General features: G+C 45.5%; 1 protein-coding gene across 1 annotated transcript in view; it reads left to right on the forward strand.

The window, feature by feature from the left end:
• Positions 1–1,689: 1,689 nt before the first annotated feature.
• The window catches only part of CHST13 (carbohydrate sulfotransferase 13), a 57,807-nt gene continuing 35,768 nt past the window's right edge, over positions 1,690–23,728 (forward strand). The window contains exon 1 of the mRNA XM_066616167.1: positions 1,690–1,918. Within this exon, the coding sequence (XP_066472264.1) occupies positions 1,825–1,918 (94 nt within the window). The 5' untranslated portion in view covers positions 1,690–1,824. The remainder of the gene's footprint in view (positions 1,919–23,728) is intronic.

Below are 23,728 nucleotides of genomic sequence, written 5' to 3' on the forward strand. Positions count from 1 at the left end.
CGAGTGTGAATACAACCGGCAATGGATAATGTCTGTATTTGCTTCCAATCCATTCTGAGCCCACAACTGATGCGACTGGATAAACCCCTGCCATAGAGATCGGATCTCTTGCATCCTTAGCCAATTGCAGAGCCTTCCATGGTTAGCCGTTCAAGTTCATCACTAGCACTACAAAGTGAGTTTTACAGGAAAATCACAACAGGAGCCCAAATTACATCAATTTGCTCTAACACTCTCTGCAAGGTCCATAATTTAACTTATAGCCTGCTTATAATCATTTTCCATTCAAAGCAGCTTACAAAATGTAAGGTGAAAACATGCACCAAACAAAAAAAATAAAGTGATCTTTATCACAAGACAGTACTGTAAACAGTCGTTAAGGCTGCAGACCTACACAGTGCTTTCCTGGAAGTAAACCCTCTTGACCACAATGGGTGGTCACTTCTGAGTACACGCACACAGGATTGTCCTGTAATAGACCCATCATTTCATATATTGTGGGCAAAATGACTAGCCTGGAGCAAGCGTGGTGGCCCCAGATCTGGCTCTTTTCTCCTCTCTTCTGCCAGGCATCACTGCTTCTTCTCCAAACTGAGATGTCCTAGGGCTCAAGCCTGTCAGCTTCCATCCAGATCAGTGTTTCTCAAAGTCTGTCCTCTGCTGTACCACTTCACATGGTCCACCCATTTGAAGTACCACAGGATGTAACTGGCAATGGCATCATCGTCAGTTGCTTCTGGGTTGGGAGACCAGATGCAAAATGACCAGCACCATTTAGAGGCTCAGGGTGGACAGGAAGGCTTTTCTGAGCACAGAAAAGCCAGCTCTGGAGCTCTGCCCATTAAGCCAACCCTCCTACTGCTGTTTGTTGCATCATGCTCCTGGTCTTGCTGCCAGCCAGGTGGCAGGTGTCCCAGCAGGGTGACCAGATACAATGGAGGACAGTGTGCCTATAACTTTAACCATGGCCTAGAAGAGGGAATTTGGGAAGGTGCAGCTCTACACGGAAGGGTTTAAATGCTGCCTACCTACCCCAACTCCCTCTTCTATACAAAGGTTAAAGACACAGGCAGTCTGTCCTCCACTGTAACTGGTCACCCTGTGTCCCAGGGGTCCTATGAGTACCACCAGACACCCCTTCAAGTACCACTGGTGCTACCTGTACCACTGCTTGAGAAACACTGATCCAGATCCTCTCTGTTCTTGAATCCCTGTCCTGGAATGTTTGTGCCAGGTGTGTTGGGCAAGAACTGGCTGCGGGCAAAGAAGAAAAGAACTCTGCACGCGCTCAGAGGCGCTGTTGTTTTGATTCTCGCGCGAGTGCTGGCTGCTCTGGGGAGGCAGGGGAAGGTAGGCACCTTCTTTTCCAAGTGATCACCATAACCCTGGGCTGGCTTTGCATTTGCGACTCCCCTTCAGCCGGACGGCTCCATTGCGCGGTAAGAGTGGGGGGAGGATATAAGGTCCAGCCTCCCGGAGGGAGCCTTGCAGCCGGCTGCCCGGCGCTGTGCACCGTCGGATCCCCTTGGAGGGGCTGCCCAGAAACATCTGCGGGGAGGAGGGCTGGCCGGGAGGCTGCGCCCGCTGGGTGCCTGCTCGCCCTGCCCCGGGACGCACCCCGTCCGCTGACTTTGCAGCGCTCTGCCCTGCCCTGCCCTGCCGCAGAAGTTTCCCTTTGCCCTGGAGATCTACAGCTGGCAGTGCGCTGGAGAGAGCCAGGAGGGCGCGATGGATGGTCGGTGCCCGCGGCTGCCCCTGCGCAGGACGGGCTATGAGCAGCGGTAGTGCCTGCCCCCCATTCCCTGGGGGCGCCCCTGGTAGAAGATGAGAAAGAGCAGGGTGTCCCGCATGGTCCTGGCCACCTGCGTGGGCTCTTTGCTCCTGGTGATCTTCTACTTCCAGAGCAGCCTCAACCCAGGTGAGTTAAACATTCACCCCCAGCAGGCAAACCTCTTTCCCTGCCTGCCTCCCTGCTTGCTCCTTTCCCAGCCTGGCTTCATCGGTTCTCACTCCAAAGTTTAGCGTTCATTCAAAGCAGGAGCAGGGGCTGCTCTGCCTGCCCTCAGTGCCTGTATTGGAAGAGTAAGCCCCAGTGAACTCAGTGGCAAACGGACCTACAGTCGCATGCTAAAAGCCCAATCCGATGCAGGTTTACTCGGAAGTAAGTCCCATTATAGTCAGTGGGGCTTACTCCCAGGTAAGTGCGGCTAGGATGACCTGGGGGTGTCATCCCAACCGTGCCCACACTTTCCTGGGAGTAAGCCTTCATTGACTGTAATGGGACTTACTTCTGGGTAGGCACGCAAAGGATTGGGCTGCATGTCTCATTGAACTCAGTGGAGGCTTACTTCTGAGTAGACATGTGTTAAGAGTGCTTTTTTAAAAAAAAAAACTTTTGTAAAGTGTTTCAAAGGGAAACAGACACTGCCTGCTTTTGGCAACATCAAGAATGCAGAATTGTGATGCTAAAATATGTGACTGTATTAGTGACTTCACTGTGAGAATTGCTCACAAAGTGAACTACCAAAGAAAAAAATGACAAAACAGAAATACAATTAAGGAAGTGATCCTGCTCCACACTACCCCCCCCCCCATTGAACTTGGTGACATTTCTGAGAAAATATACATAGGATTGGAGTGTTCAGCAGTTTAAAACTAAATGGCTGGTCAAGTGCCAAGTCTTTTCAGGCACTGCTCAATTTCACTGGGAAAGATTTAAGTACTGTATGAGATTGTTGTCATCAAAGGGATGTTCCTATGTTCAGTTGGGCTGAATAGTCTAGTCCCTGACTAGAAGTCCTGAGGGAATTTTGAGGTGAATGGATTTTTCTCTTCTGATCTTGTTAGGGCATGCCTAAAGGAAGGGTAAAATCTTGGGTAGACATCTGGCAACCTGGGCCTGAGACAGCAATCACATACCCTCTTTCCTGAGAGTAAACCCCATTGGACACAACTGGGATTTACTTTTGAGTAGACATGCCTAGACTGGGCTGTGAGTTTTCTAGCCCTTCTCCAGGCCTCTCTTACTGGTCTTGGCTTGATAAATGGAGGATCACAGAAAAATGCAATGTGCTGGCTTTCACTTGGGTCAATGGGTCTTGTCCATAGTTTCTAGGAAGCAACTCCTTGTGATTTTGATAAAACTGACATCTAAGTAAATGTCTGAGGATCACCGCCCCAGAGGATCAGAACTTAACTCTAGGCTAGAATTCTACTGAAATCAATGGAAACAAACTCACCCTGGATGAGTGAAATCAAAGATTGCAACTTCTGCTAGTGGAAACCATTTGGTTAGCTTTATGTACTGAGTCCTCCAGATCATCATCATAACTCGGTATTTATATACTGCCTTTCTGTTCATCGGATTACTCCTCTGACTTTATTTAAGGTGGTTTACATAGGCAGGCATATCTAAATCCCTCAAGGGGATTTTTACAATCATAGAGGTTCTCTCTTTCAAGAATCAACAACATTTCAGAATGGATCTTCCTGCTTTGGTCTCACTTCTGGCCTCCAGTTGTCCCACGCAGGCTGACAAGCAGCTCCATCTCTCACATGGAGGCCAGCTAAGATGCTTCTTGCTCACAGCAAGAGCAGGTGGAATCACTCAGCTCAGCTTGTCAGCTGCTTCCAAGGACATCTTGCCATTCTCAGCTGCCTGGTGCCCTCGAACTGGCGACCTTCTGATGTTATCTTCAGGCTAAAGGAGGCTCTATTATTATTATTATTATTAACAGTATTTATATACCGCTTTTCAACTAAAAGTTCACAAAGCAGTCCACAGAGAAAAATCAAACAACCAAATGGCTCCCTGTCCCAAAAGGGCTCACAATCTAAAAAGATGCAAATGAATACCAGCAGACAGCCACTAGAACAGACAGTGCTGGGGTGAGGTGGGCCAGTTACTCTCCCCCTGCTAAAAAAAGGAGCACCCACTTGAAAAAGTGCCTCTTACCCAATTACCCTCTAGACCAGACCTCCTGCCCTCCTGCCCATCACACAGTATTTCTTGATGGCAGTTACATAAAGAAACTTTAGTAAGCAAATACCAACTTGCTGGAAAATCCTTCTTGAATCAAGGAAATGGCCCCAGGGGAACACACTAGGTGAAAGATTATTTTCTGGCTAAGATCATTTTTCTTATAGATGCATATTTTACAGTGGGAAGTAAAGTACAGAAAATGCTACTGTAAAGAAAGCTGTATTTAAAAGTTGATTTTCACATGGATGCCAGTTCCAGCAAGAGACTCTGTAGCAGAAACGGATCTGAGATTACCCAGATCCAAGCCGAGCTTTCTGTCCTACCCTGGGACTCAGTGGCATCACTAGGATTTGTGTCACCTGGTGCAGGAGGCCTGTGCACCACCCCATGCAGTGGGCGGGGCAGCACCCCAGGTGGTGGGCGTGGTGATGTACAATCGCCCCACCCCCACTGGTTTTTTTTGCTGTACCTTTTGTTAGAACACAGATATTTCAATGTGGTTTGTTTCATTGCATTCTGCATGAAATTACACATTGATTGATATATAACATGATGGTCTTATTCCTCCAAACTCTGATTTTAGTGATTTTGAAAACTTGTATGGTCTCTCTCTCACACACACACACCTGTGTCAACTTACTAACAACTTTTAGCACTGGGGCCCACTTTTTAGAATGACAGTCTGTCCAGGACCCATTGCAAGTGATGTCATGGCCAAAAGTGACATCATAAAGCAAATTAAAATAAATAATTAAATCAAAAGAAAAGAAATAATTAAAGAAGGGGGAGCCAGTCCTGTTCCACCAAGTGAATCTACTCTGAAGTAAGTCCTAATGTGGTCAATGGGGCTTACTCTTAGGAAAGTGTGGGTAGGATTGCAGCCTGTGAGCCCAATCCTATGCATGTCTACTCTGAAGTAAGTCCCATAGTGGTCAATGGAGCTTACTCTAGTGTGCCTGCAATAAAAACTCCCCAAAAAGAATCAGTGAATTTCCAACCCTCCCCAGTGCCCAGTTTAAAGTTCTTCTATTTCAAGCATATCAAGGTAAACCCACCTGGCTTTAAGTGAAAAACAGAAAACTTTCCTCTTACTAGCTGAAGCCTCTTTTTTTGTCCTTTTCCATGGGGGGGGGGGGCTGCCTTCTGGAGCATTTGTTGCACCAGTTCCATCAGGTTGGGACCATTCTGGTGTCCTCGCATTCCCCTTTGCCTGGCCTGACCACCAGCCAAGGCACATCTGCCTACTCATGAGTAAACGCAACAGTGAGGCTGCTTCGCTTTCCATAGGGCTCCATAGACTGGGAGGCAGGGACCTCCTTCTCGGTGTTTTTGGGGGCTGCACTCATTGGATGATGTTCTTGGAGTCCTCCCTGCCTGCCTTTTCCAATGGACTATGGCACATACACCTACTTGTGAGTAAACGAATTATACAGCTCACATAGGGATCCATTCATTTTTTCTTTCCAGTTTTTCGGCCATAACTTTTGAACGAAAGGTGCAATTTCAATTCGGTTTTTTGCATTGCATTCCGCTGGGAATTCCGCATCTAGGGTTGTATGGCATGATGGGGTAGCTCCTAATGCTGCGATTTTAGCGCGTCATCCCCCTCGGCGAGTCACCTGGTGCGGCCCGCACCCCCCTAGCGATGCTGCTGCTGGGATTATAGGTGCCTGTAGACACCTTATTATCTAGGCACAAAAGTACCATTCCAAGCTTACCAAGGCTAGGTTTGCACATGCAAGTGTGATCTCCTGCCTTATCAGAGTTATGCTCCCCAATTCAGAAAGATGTGGCTATTTTTGCCAGCATGCTTTCATTTCTGTCTTTATAGGGCTGCTTTTTGCTGGTACAAATGTGATATCTGGTACAAACACAGATATCTAGGAGTGGTATGGGCATATCTATGAGTTGAATGCCCTTGTTGGCCTTGATCTAGCTGTACCTGCCTGAACCATTGGACTGAAGAATCCATATGAAGTGGCAACTGCTAATCCAGCTGCCCCTAGTCAGATGATCAACAGAAGTGCCTTACTGTTTAATGGGGAGTAGAGATGGATTGAATCCTGAATGTTCCTCCAGGGTGATGGATAGAAGAGTCTCAGCAGGGAACTCAAACATGTAGCCTCTCAAGGCTAATTCTCACAATCTCCCAAATCTAGTCCTCTCCTCTCTTCCCCTCAATTAACAGCCTTATTGCAGATAAATTGAGGGCCATGCTTATATGTGACTTCTATTGGATGAAACTTTTCAGCCTTCACAACATGCTCATGACGTCCTTGTGGAGCTAGAAATATACACATAGAGACTAGCTTCTGCTGACTTCAGCAGACCCATCTGGAAAAAGCGTAAACTCATACTTGGAATACGTATGCATAAGGAATATGAGAATTATATACACTGCCATTTGACAAAAGGCCTTCTGTTTCCATTTGAGTGCGGTCCAATTAAGCACACTTTCAAAAGAATTTACAGTACAATCTCATCGATGTCTACTCAGAAGTCCCATTGTGTTCAGTGGAGCTTACTCCCAAGAAAGTATGGATGGAATTGCAGCCCTTAAATACTCAACTCTGCATTTTCCATGTCTGTTTCAATGGGACTCAAGCACACTTGATGTTTTTGACTGAAAACCAAAGTCTATGTAAGCTTTTCAATCAGAGATGACTCTCTTAATTAGGGCAGTATTTAATGAGCTGTTTCCGGACCAGAGATTGTTTTCCTGTTTCCTATTGTTTCCTATTTTCTGGAGATAGCAATTTCTCTTGATGAATAAACTTACAGGGATATTTTATTTTTTGGAGTCATGGCAAATGTGTGTGTTAAACCAAAATATGTTGCCAGTGAGGAACATTCCATAAAGGGCCACTTCATAGGTTGAATCAAGTTTTGAGGCTTATGAATTAATTGATTCATTTGCAAAGTTAATATTAATGTTTTCAGTTGTTTTCAGTTGTACAACCAAGCAATACAGAACTGAAAGAGAGGTTTCATTTCGTTGCTTTTTTTGTGCTTTTGTGGTCAAAAGTCTGTCTCATTTTCAGATAAATATGATTGAGTACTTTCATTCTTCAACCAGTTTTTCCCCATGATCGAACAACTAACTACCAACATCTTCAGATTTTTTTTTTTTAACCACTGTGGTTTTAAATAGTTGAAATTTCTACTTTTGTGTTGGGGGGGGGGGGGAATGTGTTGGAAGTTTTATGTTTTCCATTTATGAATTTGAAAATAGGTGCCATTATTTTTACTGGTATGATTGGTTGGCGGAATAATACTGCAAGAGGTGCATAGTTGAGATCCACTGGAAGAATTTGCACTAACTTCTGTTAGGTTTCTTTGCAGCAAGGCTAATTGGGTGCGAAAGCTCCTCCACCAGAAGGGGGAATAAGAGGTTTCCTTTTTCACTGCTTTTGAAGGAACCGAACTGAAAGAGAGGGATGTAATCCACAGTAAGATTCTCCCTCTGTGTTGTTTAAAAGAAAATGTGAATAATTCTGCAGGCACTTCTGCATCCACTTAAAATGCAAGTGGACTGTTTTGGAGGAAGAGAAGTTCAGTGTTAGAAAATCACCCAGTATAATCGATGTGTGGTGTCTGTATAGGATGGTGAACTGACAACTGTATATAACTTTTTCATGTTTGCTTATCCAGCCTTCCAGAAGGAGGGATTCAGGATGAATTCCTGTGATATGTCCACATCCAGACCCTAGCCTAGATCTCATCTGTTTTGTGTTGGTCATCAGTTCTCTTACTTGCCTTGAACCCTGGGCTGCTGGGAAATTACAGAATTGAAGAAACCACATTGTGGCTGTCCAGGATGTGACATAATTGATCTATATAAGAACCTTCTGGAATGTGCCCGGCAGGCATCTTGTCACCTAGGCTACTCACCTTCTAGTGTTCTAGGCATGAGTCTTTTCTAGAATAGTTCGTAATTAGCCTTTTAACTCACCTTTTTATATGGATCATGGATTTCTTGTTTTGTCTGGGCTTGGTTCTAGTCTGTGCTCCTGGGGCTGGGCTTTGTCATGTGGTTTTGGATGTGGTAGCACTGGCATCACTAGGGGGGTGCGGGGGTGCGAGCTGCACCAGGTGATGCGCTGGGGGGTGACGCGCCCTGGGGGTGGATGCACTAATATCGCAGGGTAAGGAGCTACCGTGTCATGCCATGTACCGTTGGATGCTGAATGGCCAGCGGAGTGCAGTGCAAAAAACAGAATTGAAATCGCTCCTTTCGTTCAAAAGTTATAGCCAAAAAACCAGAAGGAAAAAATGGATGGAGCCCTATGGAAAGTGAAAGTGAGCCGTATTGTGCGTTTACTCGTGAATAGGCATACTTGCCATAGTCCGTTGGAAAGAGCAGGCTGAGAGGAATCCAGAATGGTCCCGATCCAATGAATGCAGCCCCCCCCCAAAACACCCGAGAAGCTCCCTCCCTCCCACTTGCGAGTCTGAGCCAGAAACAAAGCCACGTGGTCGCATTTACTTGCAAGTAGGTGGACTTGCCTTAGTCAAGGCAGTCTGAGAGGCTCCAAGGACGTCAGAATGGTCTTCATCCAATGAGTGCAGCCCCAAAAAACACTGGAGAAGGAGGTTCCTTCCTCCCAGCTGCCTCCCTCCCAGTGGAGGAGCCCTACAAAAAGCAAAGCAGCCTCACAGTCGTGTTTACTCATGAGTAGGCAGAAGTGCCTTGGCTGATGGTCAAGACAGGCAAAGGGGAATGTGAGGACAGCAGAAGGGTCCTGATCCGATGGAGCTGCTTCAGAAGGCAGCCCCCCCACCCCTAAAAAAACAAAAAAGAGGCTTGAATGGTAAGGGGAAAGTTTTCTATTTTGCACTTGTGAAGCCAGATGGGTCTTTATTCTGATGTACCTGAAATAGAAGAACTTTAAACTGGGCACTGGGAGGGCTGAAGGGCTCACTGATTCTTTTTGGGGGTTGTTATTGCAGGCAGACTACAGAGTAAGCTCCATTGACCCACTATGGGACTTACTTCAGAGTAGACATGCATAGGCTTGGGCTCACAGGCTGCAATCCTACCCACACTTTCCTGAGAGTAAGCCCCATTGACCACAATAGGACTTACTTCAGAGTAGATTCACTTGGTGGAACAGGACTGGCTCCCCCTTATTTATTTTATTTTAATTATTTATAATTATTTACTTTAGTTTGCTTTATGATGTCACTTCTGGCCATGACATCACTTCCAATGGGTCCTGGACAGACTGTCATTCTAAAAAGTGGGTCCGGGTGCTAAACGTTTGAGAACTGCTGCAATAAGGTGTTAGTAAGTTGACACAGGGGTGTGTGTGTGAGAGACTCTACAAGTTCTCAAAATCACTAAAATCAGAGTTTGGAGGAATAAGACCATCATGTTATATATCAATCAATGCGTAATTTCATGCAGAATGCAATGAAACAAACCACATTGAAATATCTGTGTTCTGACAAAAGGTACAGCCAAAAAACTGGTGGGGGCGGGGCGATGGTACATCACCACGCCCACCACCTGGGGCATTGCCCCACCCACTGCATGGGGTGACTCACAGGCCTCCTGCACAGGGTGACGCGAATCCTAATGACGCCACTGGTGTTAAGGGGCGTTCTTTTTAGTGATTCATTCTGGAAAGCCTGGCAAACTACCTCAGCCAAGTAAGTGAAAGAGTAGACCATAGTTTGTAGCCCAGTGGTTCTCAAATTGGGGCGTTGTGACACTCAGCCAGAGAGCCCTGGCCTCTTCCCCCTAAGGGGGGCAGAGGGGCAGGGAGGGAGGGAGGCAGCAACATGATTGCCAGGATCACGTCACTTTGGAGGGGTGCAGGGGCTTACTGAGACTTACCCAGCCTGCAGCAGCCCCCCAGGGGTGTGGGGAGCCCCGCGCCAGCCTCTGCGTGGCCCCCTGAAGCGCACCAACTGTGAAAATAACGATTGCGACCCACTTCTGTTTTCGTGATCGCAAACCAGAAGGGGGTCGTCATCGTTATTTTGCCTGTCTCTGCATGTTGGGCAGCCGTGCGGGGGCTGGTGCAGGTAAGTGTGGTAAGTCTGAACAAGCCCCTGCGCCCCTCCTGGCGGTCGCGTTGCTGCCTCCCCCGCCCGCAAGGACTTACAGCGGGGCTCAAACTCCCTGGGAGTTTGAGAACTACTGCTGTAGCCTCATTTTCATTTAACACTTCCATTACTGTGTATAAACCATACAGTGCCTAACTTCATCTTTGTGATTAATTTACACATTAAATGTATAAATCAGTAGCAATTTACACATATTACCGTAGAAATGTCTGGTTTCTCGCCATGCTTATGGAGTTTTACTACTTGGCACATCTTGCTCAGAAAGAGCCTTTTTCATCCAGTGCAGGATACCTGCCTGCAGAAGCTCATCAACGAATCTCTGAAATGACACCAAAATGATGATCTCAACCTGAAAGTAAGTGGCATCTCTGTTTGAAAAAGAGCAGAATTGTGTGACTTTCAAGTTGATGATGCTCCTTTCAGTTTTGTTTCTTCAGTATGCTGAAGGAAAACAGGAACAAAAACTCCAGATTAAGTGACTGTCCTACATGTTTCCTGTAAAGCAAATGGGCTTCCAACTCTTGCTTTTGTTCCAAGGTTGTCTCCATTTGTCACCCCTGTTAGTTCTTGTTTTGAAGTTGATTTTGATGTGGGCGGTGAGACATCGCAGTGACTATCATGGCATTGTATGCATTCATTCATTGGGCACTGCCACCTCTTCCAGAGGAGACATTTTGGAAAATGAGCTTATTTGCATATGTCAGTTGAAGTGTGTACGTTGCCAGTATCCTTGGTTTATCTGTGGCGAGGAACACAAAGGCAATTGCCTTTGGATGACTAGGTATGGAAAGCTGGTTCTTTCTTAAGGCCTCTGTAAACCAGTCATGTGCCTATGGCTAGGTGGACAAGCCTTTGCTACCTTATTGATCCTAACCCCGTCCATGCGATGGAGGAGCTGGCATTCTGCTCCATGATTGCATGTACTCCAGTATATCTAGTTGGAAGCAGACTGCAGCCCTGGTCTTTTCTCTCTGCAGGTGTTTAGTCTTGAAAGATCTCCTTGCATGGAACTCCTCTGGGATTTACAGTAACTCTGTCCTTTATGCAGACAGTTTGCAAATCTCTGGCCTGTGTGCAGCTGGCTCATATATTCACATATCTGGTTCAGTGACCGGGTGGAACAGATTTCACTTTGCCTATTGTAACTAGGCACAAGTGCAAAACTGTGTGAGGCCCTCCAGGATTCTTTCTGAGAGAAAAAAAAAAGGTTTTAGCTGCAGACTTTTGTCAGCTTAGATTCCATCTGAGCATAATGTGAGGCTGTTGCTGGAGTCGGAGTGTCGTGATGCTGTGCTGAAGACCTGCTTGTCAGTGGAGATTGAAATGTTGGCTAACATATGCTGGCATCTTACTTCTGCACAGGCCACTTTTGTGTGTGTGTGTGTGTGTGTGTGTGTGTGTGTGTGTGTTGAAAGATAACTCTGCAGCACAGGCTCATGATACAGCCTTGCCCATGTGCAAAGCCATGTGTTGCTTGCAGCAGCATCCTAGATTCCACTGTGCCCTGAAGTGTAGTCTATATGCTTTTCTACCTGGACCAGGCTTAAAACATCACTTGTTTGTTTTATCTGCATCCTGCCCTTCCTGCACAGAGTTCATGACTTTCCCAGGCTTTATCTTTATGACAACTCACTGAGGTTGGTTAGGCGAAGACATAATAATCGTCCTAAGGCCACCTAGTGAGTTTCATGCCTGAGTAGTGATTTCAGCCCAGAGCTCCCTGGTCCAAATCCATCATTCTAACCATGACATCATGCTGGCCTCTGTAAGGCACTTCATGTGTTCAAGCCCAACAGCAGGGATCAGGTGACAAATGGGGGGGGGGGTCTCTTCCCTGTGGTGTGATAGTATCATCTGTTTTGTTTGGGATTTTGCAGGGAATGGAGACAGTCTGAAATGGCAACTGGATGACCGGTTACAAAGGAGGATTGTAATTGAGATCTTAGAAAGGAATAGCATCCATTAGGGTACTATGACTCCACAAGTCTTTAAAATCAACAGAAGAGACCTTCTGCAGTGTGAATTTGGATCTTTCCTTCCCCCACACGTCAGCTGCTTTATAATAGGAGAGTGTAACTGGGGTTTCTTAGCATTCTCCTTTTAGTGGACAAAAATCTTTTAGGCTGAAAGAGACAGGGCATCCTGGTGCCTCCATCTTAGCAGAGGACCATATAGCACTGGCCCAGGAGAAAAGAGAATTGCGGCACAGGTCAGGTTTCCTCAGTTAAATCTCCTCCCTTCTCCTGTGAGGTGGTGTGAAGGGGAGCAAATTTATAGCTGCCATCTTGTTCAAGATGGAGTCAGATGGAAGCACCCATTCCTTCCTCCACTCTTCTCTGTGCCTTTAGAAAAGAGAAGTAGAGGGAACCTGCGTTCATTCTGCTGGGTAAATAAGCCTCACTTTCCCACCTTGTGTATGTTTGGGGGCGGGAGGTTGAGGGGGCACACAGATTGATGGGAACTTAGGCTCTGCCACCACCTCCTACTGTGATCCCCCCGATATTGCAGTCCAGACTAAATACAAGTAGGTAGGTAGGTGGGTGAACGTCACAGAAAGCAAAGAACATTTGGATTATAGGTACAATACATGATAAGTAAGAGTTTCGTGATTAAATTAGTCCTTGACAGAAGTGGTTAAGATAAGCTGGGAGCAGTTTAGATACTACTAGAACTTCAGTTGTGACACTGTCAAGGGCAGTCCCCTTCATTTGGTGTCGACTGTAGAATAATAAGGTGTGCTGGTGGGATCCTTTCTTTTTCATTTTATATTTCTTCAATTTTAGCTTCTCATGTTTTTGTCTAAACTTGTAGAAATGAACAAAGAATGGTATTCTGGTATATTGTGCTGACACTTATTTTCTGACTTGGGGAAGTTCACCATGACACAATCCTGCATTCTTAAACACAGCAACCAAGAAGTAAGTGCCACTGAATTTCCATGGGAATTACTTCTGAGTAAACATGCTTATGACTGGGCTATATGACTTCCTTGTTTCAACAGCCCTGGAACAGGATAATTTTAGCCAACCCATTTTAGCCAGATGTCCTGAATTTCCACCACCGCTGTTGCCTTCCGTGTGTACAAGGAGTGGGTCTGTATTAGGAACACAACCTGGGATTCAAACTCCCATTCCATTCTTGTAAGACAAGAATCTCATTGTGCTAAAAAGGGGGGGAAAACCTTGAGATATTGCTTGAATCTAAGGTAGGGTGTGTGTGTGTGTGTGTGTGTGTGTGTGTGTGTGTGTGTGTTTTCTGCAGTTGATTAGAACAGCTTGATACTAGTGTTTCCCACTCAGTCCTGTGCACCTCCCATTTTCCCAAGTCCCATTTTATACACATGACTAGCCCTTTGATAGTTAATATCCTGCTGGTCCCTTGAGAGGAAGTCTCCCCCCCCCCCAACCTAACAAGGCTCAAACTGTAAGCTCTGAAGCGAAATGCTGCAAACAGATTGTATGTGCATGCATGTGTGCAGCTGGCTATGCTTGTGAGAGTTGTCGTTTTACATGTATAAAATGCAACCAAATAAAAGCGACCCAGTCTGTGTTTCTTGCTAGTATTCACTATTTATTCATATCCTTGACCCTTTCCAAACATTGGTTATAACCAAGTTCCTGACAATGGTGGAACACGCACAACTCAGTAACTTTGGTCACTCTTCAGCTCTGTGTCAGGCCAAAGGCTCATTTAGTCAGCACCCCGTTTCCCACAGTGGCTGTTTGTCACCAGGAAGCTGTCAGCTGCACCTCTGTCCATGGAGGCAGCTCACATTGAGGGGTTTTGGAATAACCTAAAACCCAATGCTTCCCAAACTTTTTAGCAGCAGGACTCACTTTTTAAAATGGCAATCTATTGGAACCTACAAGACAAAAAGAAAAAAGATATAGAAATAACAGCAATAAATAATACTCAATTATCAATAATACTCAATTATTACTAATAGAGGTTCAGTACTCCTGAGGCTGCTAAAGATTTAATTCTGCTAAAGACCTAGAATTGGAGTTCAAGGACTGTCCCCCCCCCCAAAACCGGAGGTTCCTAGTAATGGCACTCCTGCAATTGCACTTCCGCCCCAGGGCAAAGGAACTTTAAAAAAAAAAACTTACAGGGGTCACTATCGCCCTCTGGAGAGTGAGGATGAGATACAGAAAGCTGGACTAGATGGGCCCTTGGCCTGATCCAGTGGGGCTCTTCTTATGAAGAGAGCCTGTGGCCCCCTCTGCAAGTCTCTCCGGGCCTCCCAACTCCTCAAAAAAAATGATTGTGACCCACTTCTGATGTTCGTCCAGATAGTTTTTTTGGGACCTGCATTCTGGTGGTGTTGCATTCTTCTCGGCTTGCTCTTGAAAGTGCACTGAGGCACTTTTGCTTACTTATGAGTTAATTTGCATGTGCAGCTCAGTTCCACTTTCCATAGGACTCAATACATTTTCCTAGTTAGCTCTCAGCTTGTCAGGTTCAGTGTCAGGACCCACCAGCAATCAGGTCTTGAAGGATGTGCAGGTTCTCTTAAACTTGAGTCTACCCTACATGCTGCACCACGACAGCATCATTCTAGCAGCCACTACAAACAGAATATGTGGAGGGGAAAATGCACAAGAAAAAACAAGCTAGTTTGCTAGCTTCAATATTTGCAATGCTGAAATAGAAACACTAACGGAAAGCAGACGGTTCACGTCTGCCAATCTTCCTGTCACAAGAGCTTCAAATACAAATTGTTCCTTAAACACACAGATCAGCAATTTTTATTTCATTTCTTGGAGGAAAAAAAGGAAAATTGGGACTGTCTTTGATCAGAGAAGAGCTGAAGGGCCAACCACCCTGGCTCTGCCTGGGTACCTGGCTCCCTTAAGTCATTTCAGAAAGCAACTAGGCACAAATAACTCTTTAACCCTCTCTTCTCTAGTGAGAATAGCAACAGGTAGGATTTGAACCCTCCAGGACAGGGATGTCAAACTCGTTTTATACAGTGGATCGAATAGCATTCATAGTTCCTGCTGAGGTCCAGAAGTGACATAATTAATGACCAGAAATAAGCACATTGTTCTCACTTAGGAACTCAGTAGCTGCCAAAGACAGAAGGGGAGGATATGCAAATCATTATCATATTTTCAAGATACAGCCCAATTATCATGCAGGCCCCCCTTTCAGCAGTGCTATTTCTGCCAAGGTGTTACTTTCTAGCTAAGCAGCTGATGGTGGTGCTGGGAGAACCCAATTATCACAAAGGCTGGATAAAGAGGTTCCAGGGGCTGTATCTGGCCTGTGGACCTTTTTCTTTGACACTCCTCCAGGAATTGGTATCCATCTTCAGGTGTCCACTGGCAGCAATTCTGGAGATTTCTGTCAGGGGTTCCTGGACTTAGTGATGTTGCAACTTGTTTGGAAAAAATCTCAAGTAATAGCTTCAGTCGGTGTTGGTGACCTTTGCAACAGAGCCATTGGTGGAGCTCTCTCCTGACTACTCTACCTCTCTGAATCACACTAGAAGTTTGCGTGGGTTTTATGCCAGTTTAGTGATGATCAGATTTCAGAGGCTAGCAGTAGTCAGGTTAAGCTGTTGTCACAAAAAAACATGTCAACAAATGCATTGTGGCATAAACTTCCATGATCTCAATGGCAGAAACATAAAGTGGTCACCTAAGTGAGTTGCTGTGTATAAACTGTGCTGTGCTGTGTATCCCAAGTGCAGTGATGATAGAGAATTTTGTTTAAGCTGGACTGTTTATAATTATAGTAGCTCCCCAAAAGAATTATGGGAATTGTAGTTTTGTGAGAATGCAGATTGCTGTGCTAGAGATCCTCACTTCCTACCCACCCACCCACCAAGAACTATAGTTCTCTGGGGAGAAGTAATGACAGCTAAACCAGTTTGCTTATTAAAGTAACAGTCTCGTCTCTGCTCCAAATAGAAATGGTTGGGACTCTCTTGGGCTAAAGGGAATGAAGAGATGCTGGATAGATATGGAAAAGGAGATGATGAATCATCATTCTTCCGTAGTCTGGTTGCTGTGCTGTGGGCTGGAGTTGATCCGTTCCAGATGTGGAGTTGCTGGGGATAGCTGGAAACGTACCAGCCAGGCATGCAGAGCCTGCTAAGTGAAGCCAGTCTGTGAGCAATACATCATCTGGGAAATCTGTTTCTCCTACTTGTGTGTGACTGTGGGAATTCCTCGAGCTAATCTGGTGATGCATGTAAATAGTAACAAGAGACAATTGTGCCGTTAGTGAATAGGCGCATGGGACACACTTACCCGGGGGGGGGGGAAGGTTGGAACCTCATGGAATTGAATCTGGAATAACCGACCTCTGCCTGCACATCACTGTGTGAAGCAGTGGGTAAAAATACACTAAATATGACATGCATAGAAGTGGAGTGCTCCCAGATCTCCGTTCCATTCCATAGCCACTGCACAGAGGGCAGCTTTCCATGTGTCACTATATGATTGCACATGGGTCTCTCCCCTTTACCTGAAGGGCTGTCACATAGAAGAGGTCAGTGCTGATTCCCTGCTGCCCCAGAGGGGCAGGGTGACATCTGATGGGCTTACCTTAAAGCAGGTAGACTTTGGTTGGACATTAGAAGAAACTTCTTAATGGTAAGAACAGTTTGTCAGTGGGACCAGTTACCTTGGGCACTGGAGATCTTCAGGCAGAGACGGGATAACCATTTGTCGGGGATGCTTTGGCTCTGGATTTCCTGCAATGAGATGGAACACAAGGCCCCCTTCTGTGAATGTGCCTTGTAGGAGAATGCCTGCTCTGTTGTATCCAGTCTGTATAGCACAATCCTGGATCTTCTTGTCTCTTTCCACTGGCAGCCTGAATGCTTCTGGCAAAATGTCTCCTTGGGTCCAAGTCACAGAGGAAACTTATTTACGATTTTAAGTGGAAGTGTCTGTAAGTTGGACTTGCACTGTAGCTTTCTTCCATACGCTACAGATCTCATCCAGAGCCAAGAGGCTATTTGTCGGTATAATATATATGATGCCTCCCCCCCCTTTTTTTTTTTTTTGGAAAATTGTTCTGTCTGTCTGTGGGCAGGATTAACTCCTTGAGTGCTGTGTTGATACAGAACTTATTATTATTATTATTATTATTATTTATTAACTAGGTATTTATACCGCCTTTCTGGTCATCGGATTACTCCTCTGACTTTATTCAAGACAGTTTACGTAGGCAGGCGTTTCTAAATCCCTCAAGGGGATTTTTACAATCATAGAGATTTTCTCTTTCAAGAACCAACAACATTTCAGAATGGATCTTCCTGGTTTGGTCTCACTTCTGGCCTCCAGTTCTCCCACGCAGGCTGGCAAGCAGCTCCATCTCTCACATGGAGGCAGCCAAGATGCTTCTTGCTCACACCAAGAGCAGGTGGAATCACTCAGCTTGGCTTGTCAGCTGCTTCAAGGTCTCGCCATTCTCAGCCATCCAGTGCCCTCAAACTGGTGACCTTCTGATGTTATCTTCAGGCTAATGGAGACTCTACCCTCTTAAAACAGGTATGCAGTGCAATCCAAGATACGTTAACTTGGACATAAGTCCCATTAAGATAAAGGAGACTTGCAGCACGATCCTATTGTGCCTCTGAAGCGCAGGTTGTCACAATCATGCTGTAAAGCCTGTTGTGACAGCACATAAGTTAGAGGTGCTGGCAGGAAGGTCCGAAGCAGTGCATGCCATATCGTAGCCCACTGACACGAGGCAACATGTGCTGCCTATGCACAGGTTTGAATTGCCCCAGTGCACAAGCTGGGGCTTACCCCAGGCAAGGGGACAAATACCCTGAGGAGACCTCCAGCATTGCAGTTTCCCCCATAGTATGCAGCATAGTCTGCACTGGTACAGCTGCATTGGTGTGGGGGAGGTTGGAAAGGATTGGGCTTCCCCTCTCAAGGAAGTGGGTTAGGATTGTATACTGAGAGCCCAATCCTATGCCTTTCTACTCAGAAGAGCCATTGTAGTCAATGAGGCTTACTCCCAGGAAAGTGTGTATAGGATTGCAGCCTCAGAGATGTTGCATTTGTTCAAAGATTATTGATTTGAGCAACGTAAGCTTAGGGCAGAGAACCAAGTGAGCAAAAGCAAAATGAAAATGGCATGAAAATTTGAGTTCCTTTCAGAAGGCGTTCAACACAGTCCCTTACCAAAGGCTGCTGAAAATACTCTACAGTCAGGGAATTAGAGGGCGCGTCCTCTCCTGGACTGAGAACTGGTTGAAGACCAGGAAACAGAGAGTAGGTATCAATGGGCAATTTTCACAATGGAGAGAGGTGAAAAGCGGTGTGCGCCCAAGGATCTGTCCTGGGACTGGTGCTCTTCAACCTCTTCATAAATGACCTGCAGATGAGAGAGCAGTGAGGTGGCAAAGTTTGCGGACGACACCAAACTTTTCCGAGTGGTGAAGACCAGAAGTGATTGTGAGGAGCTCCAGAAGGATCTCTCCAGACTGGCAGAATGGGCAGCAAAATGGCAGATGCGCTTCAATGTCAGTAAGTGTAAAGTCATGCACATTGGGGCAAAAAATCAAAACTTCACATATAGGCTAATGGGTTCTGAGCTGTCTGTGACAGATCAGGAAAGAGATCTTGGGGTGGTGGTGGACGATGAAAGTGTCGACCCAATGTGCGGCGGCAGTGAAGAAGGCCAATTCTATGCTTGGGATCATTAGAAAAGGTATTGAGAACAAAACAGCTGATATTATAATGCCGTTGTAAAAATCGATGGTAAGGCCACACCTGGAGTATTGTGTCCAGTTCTCGTCGCCACATCTCAAAAAGGACATAGTGGAAATGGAAAAGGTGCAAAAGAGAGCGACTAAGATGATTACTGGGCTGGGGCACCTTATGAGGAATGGCTACGGTGTTTGGGCCTTTTCAGCCTAGAAAAGAGACGCCTGAGGGGGGAGACATGATTGTGACATACAAAATTATGCATGGGAAGGGTAAAGTGGATAGAGAGATGCTCTTTACACTCTCACATAACACCAGAACCAGGGGACATCCACTAAAATTGAGTGTTGGGAGGGTTAGGACAGACAAAAGAAAATATTTCTTTACTCAGCATGTGGTCAGTCTGTGGAACTCCTTGCCGCAGGATGTGGTGACGGTATCTGGCCTGGATGCCTTTAAAAGGGGATTGGACAAGTTTCTGGAGGAAAAATCCATTACGGGTTACAAGCCATGAAGTATATGTACAACCTCCTGATTTTAGAAATGGGTTATGTCAGAATGCCAGATGCAAGGGAGGGCACCAGGATGCAGGTCTCTTGTTATCTGGTGTGCTCCCTGGGGCATTTGGTGGGCCACTGTGAGATACAGGAAGCTGGACTAGGTGGGCCTATGGCCTGATCCAGTGGGGCTGTTCTTAGGTTTGTCTACCTACACCTGATTTCTCATCTGGCTGCTCAGAGAACAAAGATGGGCTTTGTCTTGCTTTGGGTAATCAGGTTACGGTCGGCCTGGTCTTGAATCTTCTGTTGTGGAATTTGGCAAACTTTTGCTGTGGGTGTCTGGGTTTTTCATTGCGTGATTTAAAGCAGGTTAAACCTCCAAGCTCTGAGACCCCTCCCCTCCTCCTGCCCCCCTCAGACCATTTGGCTAGAATTTCATGGATATATCCCACACAATGAGGAAAAATGCTCAAAACAATTTTTCTGCACAGTCAATCAGATATCCATATAGTTGGTGCTGATGGTTTGGAAAGTGACTGTTACCAAACTGGCAGAGGCTTGGGGCTGAACTGGATAATACTCCTACTGCATGATTGGGGCCTGTGGACCTGATTTTTTTTTTTTTTTAACAAATGGGAAAGGCGGTGATGGTAGTGAAAAGCTAGATTAACATCAGAGGAAGTGTTCTTTGGGGGGAAAATAGCAGGTGTGTGGGCCTCATTTGGATGGACATTATGATGGTGGCAAAGGGTTAAAGACCTCTGGCTCCCATGCCACCGTCCTAATCTGGATTGGCCTCCCTTGTATACTTATTTATATGAGAAAAATTGAGCATGCATGCTCCCATCGCATATAGACATATTGTCAGGCTTGCTCTTGGGCTTGATTCTCACTGAGTTGCTAAACTTCTGTCCTGTACCACTTCAGTCTGGTTCGGTGGGGGGGGGGGGGTGTCACATGACAGAGCAGGTAGGTCCGGAACAGGTGGTGGGTTGGAACAGCGACGGGGCAGGAGGTGGGTGGATTAGGCCTAGGAAGGGGTGGAATTGGTGGTACTGATGCTTGTCACATCCTATCCCCCTTCCCAGACCTGATCTGCTGACTTGGATCACTGGTGCATTGCACAAGCTGGGGCTTAACCTAGGCCCCCTTACCCCAAGGAGACTTTCCACCTACTAAACTGCAGCGTAGGATGAAGCATAGCCCATGCTGACGCCACTGTATCGGCTCAGAAATTTAGGTAGGATTGGGTTGTTTAATAAAAACTGAATGGGTTAGGCAAAATGTTTTGATGGAAATGAAACTTAATTCAGACTGTTGGGAAGCATGGACTGAAGATCACCATACGTTTGGGGGATCTATGGCTGTTTTGGATCTCCTGGCATTTTTACCACAATTTCTTCTGGCTGATCTCTGCAACCATGAGAACTAGAAACTTGCTTTTAAGAAGAACATATACAGTGGTTGCAATTCAACCAAGCTGACTCCGCCACTGTTGGAATGTGTCCAGTATATGTGCAGCAAGCGATAGCAAACCTTTCTGCAAAGAGCCAGAGGCAGTGAAAAATATTACCCAGCTTCAATCCCCTTCCTCCTTTTCTCTCTTTTGCCTCCCTTTGTATACATCTTTGTATTAAAATGGGTCTTTGTCATCTACTAAGATGTCTACCTGTGCGGAATTCCCAAGTTAGAATTCCCAATTAGAAAATGCATTTTGGCAGCTGGGTTTCCTTGGGTCACTGGCAATTTGTTTTGTAGTGAGTCACTGCACTTATTCTTTCCAATTTTAATGTCATACTTTCTGAACTCTAGTGAACTGGATTGCAGTGAGAGAAACTGTATTTAATTAAGCTGATTTAATTAGGATTTTCTGGAAGTCAAGTTCAGAGTCGGAGCAATCTATCCCATTAATTCTGATTTTGACAAACTTTCTCACACTCGGTGGCAGACGATAATTTCCATTCTTCCCAGGTGTTGGACTCCTTGGGTGTGCGTTTTCTTCTCAAACTTAAGCTCCTTCCTCTCTGGCTGTTAAGCAAGTGCTTAACTTTTCCTTTGCAAATAAATTAGACTCCAGAGTCTGATAGTGGAAGAAAACAAGTTTGTAAATATTTAGTGTTACTAACTGTGATCAGTTACTGCTAGCACTCTTTGTTTCCTGCCACCTTAACTACACAGGAAGTTACCTTGAGCCACAAGGGAAGAGACTACTCAAGAAGAGAAACTGGGTTCAGGAAGAGCTGCAGGTTTCCAACCAGCAAACCACATGAGTTGTGCAGTGTGGTTGCAGCAGCTTTGCCTGGGCCAATTTGAACCATGCTAATGAAAAGCTTTGCAGTGAACCCAAGAGCCACCCCATATGCTCCAAGATGTGCATGGAAGCCTGCTTGGGGATTTTAGATTTTTTTTAAGTGCCCAAAAGGAAACCTAAGGGAAGCTTATAAAATTAAACTAGTGTGGAACAAGTGAATAGAGAGAAGTCTCCTTTCTTAAACCAAATTTCTGTGTCACATTTGTTTTTTTGGGGGGGGTGGGGGGATACTGTAAAGAATTACTGGGCAAGTATTTCTTTACGTAGTTCACAGTTGGTCTATGGAATTCATTGACATCGGATGTGGTGATGGCCACTAGCTAAAGCGGTTTTAAAAGAGGATTAGACAAGTTCCTGGAGGATGTGTTTATCCAGTTTGGCTACTGGTCATAATGTCTACATGCGACCTCCCTGATTATGTGTCTCTGAATACTAGTTGCTGGGGAGCAATGGCAGGAGGGGCAAAATGCCTTTCTCTCCTGCTTGTGGGCTTCCCAGAGGCATCTGGTAGGCTGCTGTGGGAAACAGGATGGTGGACTAGATGGGCCTTTGGCCTAATCCATCTGGGCTCTTAATGTTCTTAAGCAAGACCCATGTGACATAACCACAATTCAGCATTTAAAACTTTTTTTTGCTGGCACAGATGTGTAACACTTAACATTCTGCCTGCTTCCTCTGATGTCGTCTTGTTTCACTGTCACTCTTTCAAAGAGGCAAATGTATAGATGGAATCATGAAGAGAGAATATTCTCAACAAAGTCAAAGGTACGGCAGGAGGATCTTCCATTTCATCCTTGCTTGAAGAACTAAATATCTCAAGTGAATTGCCAAACAGATGCATTGAAGATGTATTCTTAAAATGTGGGGCATTTATTCCCTCACATCGGGTCCAAGCTCTGGGTAGCCAGCACTGACACATATTCAATGCTTGCTTAATTTCAAGGTCAGATGGTAAGTTGCGAATGACTACAGCAGGACAATTTCCACTAATGACATTTAAACCTTGGTATGTGTACCCCAATGTAGATGTACAATGCTGAGATTTTGTCTAAACACACCTGCAGTGTCTGCTAAGGCTAGTTTAAGAGCTTACAGTATTTGGGAAAAAGTGGAACAGGGTATGCACAGATTACTGTCCAAGGCATGGACTGAATTTATTGCAAATAATGGGAGTTTTCTTCAGTGACGTGGGTTATTGCATTACACCCAAAGAAAACAAATTTGGAAAGGGCAGACTTTCATTCTGATGTCTCTCAGTAGTCCTAGATGCTGCTTCTAACATAGCTAAGGAACTCTTTCCAGGCATTTTCCATCACAAAAATTTGCACATGGCCATGCTTTCGTTTACAGAGGATATAGTGAGTTTGTAAAAATGGCAGAGGCTGAGATGCAAGGAAATTAAAAATTATGGGCAGACATTTGATGCTCTAATGAGCCTCATCCAGTCTGTTTCCTTTTCCTGAGAGAGCCATGGAAAAGGAGGAGAGAGTTCCAACTGAACAGTCACATTAAAAAAAAAAAATCCTTGGAACCCAAAGCCTTGAGGTGATTTACTTGTGGTCGCTGGCATTTAATATTCTAATTTCTCGGTGTCTGTTAAATTTGTTAACAGCCAATATGTCTGCTAGGAGGAACACAATGTATAGCTGACTGCAGTCTGCAAAAAGCACACTGCCAGGAATAACTAGCACTATGTCAGAATTGGCCCTGGGGCGGGATATTTTTCCTCTGTGAAAGGATATCGCTGGAGAAATCCATGTGAAAAAACGTTGACACTGGAGTGCAGAACTCATTTGTTGGAACCCAGGCTCATCATTCTTGAGCTTTCCAACAGAAACCAGGTGGATTTTGAATTCTGGCAATACCCCAGATGTATTCTTTCTTCTGGAAGTGGAAAAAAAACTTTACATTGGTCTCGGGTACTCCTTCATGGAGGCAGACCATGATGTCTATGAGAGTGATTTTTCAACCACTGGGCCACGGCACATTGGTGTGCCACAAATGGTCTGCAAGTGTGCCGTGGGAGTTTGAGAGAGGTTCATATATTAGTAGACCACTGGGGGGTGTGAGTCCAGGCCTGCAGTGCAGTGTGCCTTGTCAGAAAACTGGGGGTGTGCCTTGACAATTTAGTGCCTTCTCAGTGTGCTGTGAGATGGAAAAGGTTGAAAATCTCTTCTCTGTGGTGTGT

The sequence above is a fragment of the Tiliqua scincoides genome, chromosome 2 (assembly GCF_035046505.1).
Source record: "Tiliqua scincoides isolate rTilSci1 chromosome 2, rTilSci1.hap2, whole genome shotgun sequence".
Lineage (NCBI taxonomy): Eukaryota > Metazoa > Chordata > Lepidosauria > Squamata > Scincidae > Tiliqua > Tiliqua scincoides.